Source organism: Mycena indigotica (genome assembly GCF_014461135.1).
Source record: "Mycena indigotica strain 171206Taipei chromosome Unknown Mind.scaff0009, whole genome shotgun sequence".
Lineage (NCBI taxonomy): Eukaryota > Fungi > Basidiomycota > Agaricomycetes > Agaricales > Mycenaceae > Mycena > Mycena indigotica.
This window is the reverse complement of record NW_023503008.1, coordinates 2,617,797-2,620,880: the sequence shown is the minus strand read 5'-3', so window position 1 is coordinate 2,620,880 and position 3,084 is coordinate 2,617,797. Positions and strand designations below refer to the sequence as shown.

The 3,084-nt window shown below is 50.4% G+C and overlaps 3 protein-coding genes across 3 annotated transcripts; all 3 read left to right on the top strand.

Annotated features, from left to right (window-relative positions):
• Positions 1–310: 310 nt before the first annotated feature.
• On the top strand, positions 311–875 carry MIND_01061500 (CxC2 domain-containing protein; the record flags this gene model as incomplete). Its single annotated transcript, XM_037367195.1, has 2 exons — positions 311–651; positions 698–875. 2 exons carry the CDS (start codon positions 311–313, stop codon positions 873–875), a joined length of 519 nt encoding a protein of 172 aa, XP_037216589.1.
• Positions 876–1,228: 353 nt separating this feature from the next.
• MIND_01061400 (CxC2 domain-containing protein) lies at positions 1,229–2,104 on the top strand (the record flags this gene model as incomplete). The annotated part of the gene is made up of 5 exons (XM_037367194.1): positions 1,229–1,520; positions 1,565–1,698; positions 1,739–1,751; positions 1,803–1,944; positions 1,990–2,104. The coding sequence occupies 5 exons, from the start codon at positions 1,229–1,231 to the stop codon at positions 2,102–2,104; spliced, it is 696 nt and encodes a 231-aa protein (XP_037216588.1).
• Positions 2,105–2,394: 290 nt separating this feature from the next.
• On the top strand, positions 2,395–2,855 carry MIND_01061300 (CxC2 domain-containing protein; the record flags this gene model as incomplete). Its single annotated transcript, XM_037367193.1, has 3 exons — positions 2,395–2,527; positions 2,578–2,694; positions 2,749–2,855. The coding sequence occupies 3 exons, from the start codon at positions 2,395–2,397 to the stop codon at positions 2,853–2,855; spliced, it is 357 nt and encodes a 118-aa protein (XP_037216587.1).
• Between the last annotated feature and the right edge of the window lie 229 nt (positions 2,856–3,084).

Here is a 3,084-nt window from a genome sequence, read left to right as displayed (position 1 = left end):
AATTGCCGCTCCATGAATTGCAGGTATTTATTTCTTCACCGATTTTGTTACTTGTTTACCTAGCTTGTTTAGGAATGGACGGGTCACTTCTGGACGAAGGCCTCCTTGTTTTATGCCGGACCCATCCAGCATGGAGCTCGTGGTTTGGCGGGCTGTTATCAACTTGGTCATGACGGTGCCCCATGCCCATTCCCCAGTAACCGTCGACCGTTGGTGGTCATCGATGTCAATGGCATTTTTACTTTGGACGTGCAGTACTGTGGCTGCGTGAATCCGTTCGGATTCGACCCCGTCAGACAATTGCTTCAAAATGCGTGGTATCCGGCCACGACAACAAACCCCTGCGACCTGTGCAACCTTCAACGTTTTGGAGACATTTCGCTTCCTGCGCTCCATCGCAAACATCAATGTCCAAGACTATGTGCGCACGTTGGAGAAGTTGACGGATTCAACCGGACTGGAAAAGGTCCCAGATCGTCGCGTTGCTTTCGGTCACAGCTATCTTAAAATGATGAAGCGTGGAGGTCGCGGGCATGAAGCCAATGGAATTGTAACTACGCCGCCAGGGGCGTTGGCTGTGCGTTGCTGGGCATGCCCAGATGCTTCTCGTAACTTGCCTTCCGGATGGGACAAGGTTCCGGAGTCGAAGGCGTGAGTAGCTATTTAATCAAACTATTCTTGACCAACAAATGTGCAGATACTTGTATAAGCTCATGTTGGCATTCGATGCCAATTTCCGCCTGAAGAACAAGCTTCGTGCTGGAGAACGCATGGATCCGGCGTTGACCGATGGCTTGGGATACTTCGTACGATCTGGACCATATAAAGAACATATCAAAACGCTCGTTGACGAAAAAGATGTCAGTGCGCTCTAGTCGAATCTATTCCATGTTAATGCGATACTTCAGGTCCAGGCTTGTGCTGCGTTTGCTGCTCTTTTGCAGAAGGAGACCAAATTGACCACTGGCCTGAGAGTTTCTGGCGTAGTTGGTTGTGTCTGTGCACGGCACGGCCTCGTACGTCGTCGAGGGATGGGAGACCTTCAACGTGGAGAACGGCAAGTTGCTTGATGCCAGGAACAACTTGGATACTAACTCTTTGTGCCAGCTATGGAAACGTGGATTGGACCGTGCTATCAACTCTGTCAGACGAGGAAGTTCTGTGGGTCTTGCTTGCATACGACATCGTATGTCACTGGCAAGTATACTTTCCTGAGCGCGTCGCACGAATGAAGACAACGGGCGTGGATATCGAAGAGATATTCACCGAATTGGACCGTATTCGCCTGCAATACGGACTGCCGGTCTGGCATGCTGAAGCTCATGACCCCAAATGTCGAATTCAGTTTGCGCTTAGGTACTTGTTGGGTGTTGGAAAGACGGATGGGGAAAGCACCGAGCGTTTGTGGAGCCTACTCAATCCCGCAAGTTGGTCGACAAAGGAAATGGGAGAAGGCGCCCGTCATGATGTCCTGGAGGACAAGATCGACCTGATTAATTTTGAGAAAAACAGGAGCATGGGTCAGTTAAGGTTTCTTTGAGAGTTTAAGCTCACTATTTGCAAGGGCGGACACTTGCAAGACGTTTGATTGTCGCTGTAGCAGAGCGTCAAAGGCAGGGCATTGAATTCCAGGAGCTGGACGACAGCGTTCCTAAAAAAAAACCCGCGACGGGAATGGGCCAAGATGATGGATGCCTGGTATAAGGATAACACCCAGACGAATCCATTTGAAGTCCAGGGTGGGAAGCTCGGTATGCATGACGTTGAATACCTGTTGTAGCATTGATGACCTGTCTCGACAGCCGGGCCTAGTGAACGCGAAATAAGTGAAGAGTTGAAACGAGCTGAGGTGGAAGATGCACAAGCCGGAATCAAACCTTTGCTGGAAGGTAAAATGACCATAACAGCGTTCATCAGAGCGGGTATGCAGCTTCAGGCCATCCAGTATGTCAAAGTCTTCATTCCACACACTCTATTCACTATCCCCAGGCGTCGTATACGGACTGCTCTGAAGGCAAAAAAGTCAGCAGATCAAGCGAGCCAGATACAAGAATTACGTCTATCTCTGATCAAACAAATGCGCACCTTGAAAAACTTCAACTAACTTACATGCCTGGGGTTCAGGGTCTTCGCGACGCAGCGGTATAAATTGGACGCGGAGGACGCGCAACCGGGAAACGCAAAAAGCTTTATCTTCCGTCACAGTTAACCGCGGAAGAGTGTCGACAAGTCAGCATGGCGGACTTGATTGAGACCGAGCGAAATTGCGTCGGGGACAGTGTGCAGATGCACTGGCTGCCTTACGAGGGAGGCTTCATTCGAAGCAACACATGATTTGGTTTCGCGGGGGAAAACATGGTGGGGCAACGTGCAAGAACGCGCTCCGTCACTCTAATGGCTCGGATGGAAGAAGGTGTAACGAAGGCCGCTGCCAAATATACTGAAGGCTACGAGGCTCTCGTTCACCTCAAAGGCAAGCGTTACGCTCCCGAGTTTCAAAAATTGGACAAGGCCCATTTGAACACTCGTATCGAAATCGAGGTGACGAAGATGCAGCAAGAAGCTTACGAACAGCAGACGGATCGCGACCTACGAGAGAGGAGACTGCTGCAAAAAAGAAGAAAACCAAGACGGCGCCAATTTCCTGGATTTGGGCAGCAGGCGGGCAGGCCGACGGGGTTGAACTTCATGACTGTGAGTAACTATGGCTTGTTGACCATTTGCTTTCGGTTGAACGTGGTATCATAGCTATGCGTGTCGAGTGGGCAAAAGCACGTGCACGGAAGGAACGCTGGAACGAGGAGGTTGAATTGTTGCGAGAGGAGATGAAGCGGGTCATGCGATCATTGAAGTAGGAGGCTTCAGAATGGCAAAAACGAGCCGACGAAGTTCGTTCAGACGTTGATGGAACGACGGCGGCTGGAATCCGAGCTTATGCGCTGCGTAACGTGTACCTGCATACTGAATTTATAGTGCGCTTTCGAGAGGAGTGGGACAAAACAATGGGAGCTGCTGTCCGTCATTGGGCAGCAGAGGAGGAGCGGGAAATATTAGAGGGAACATTTATGGCAGAGGGAATGTAGA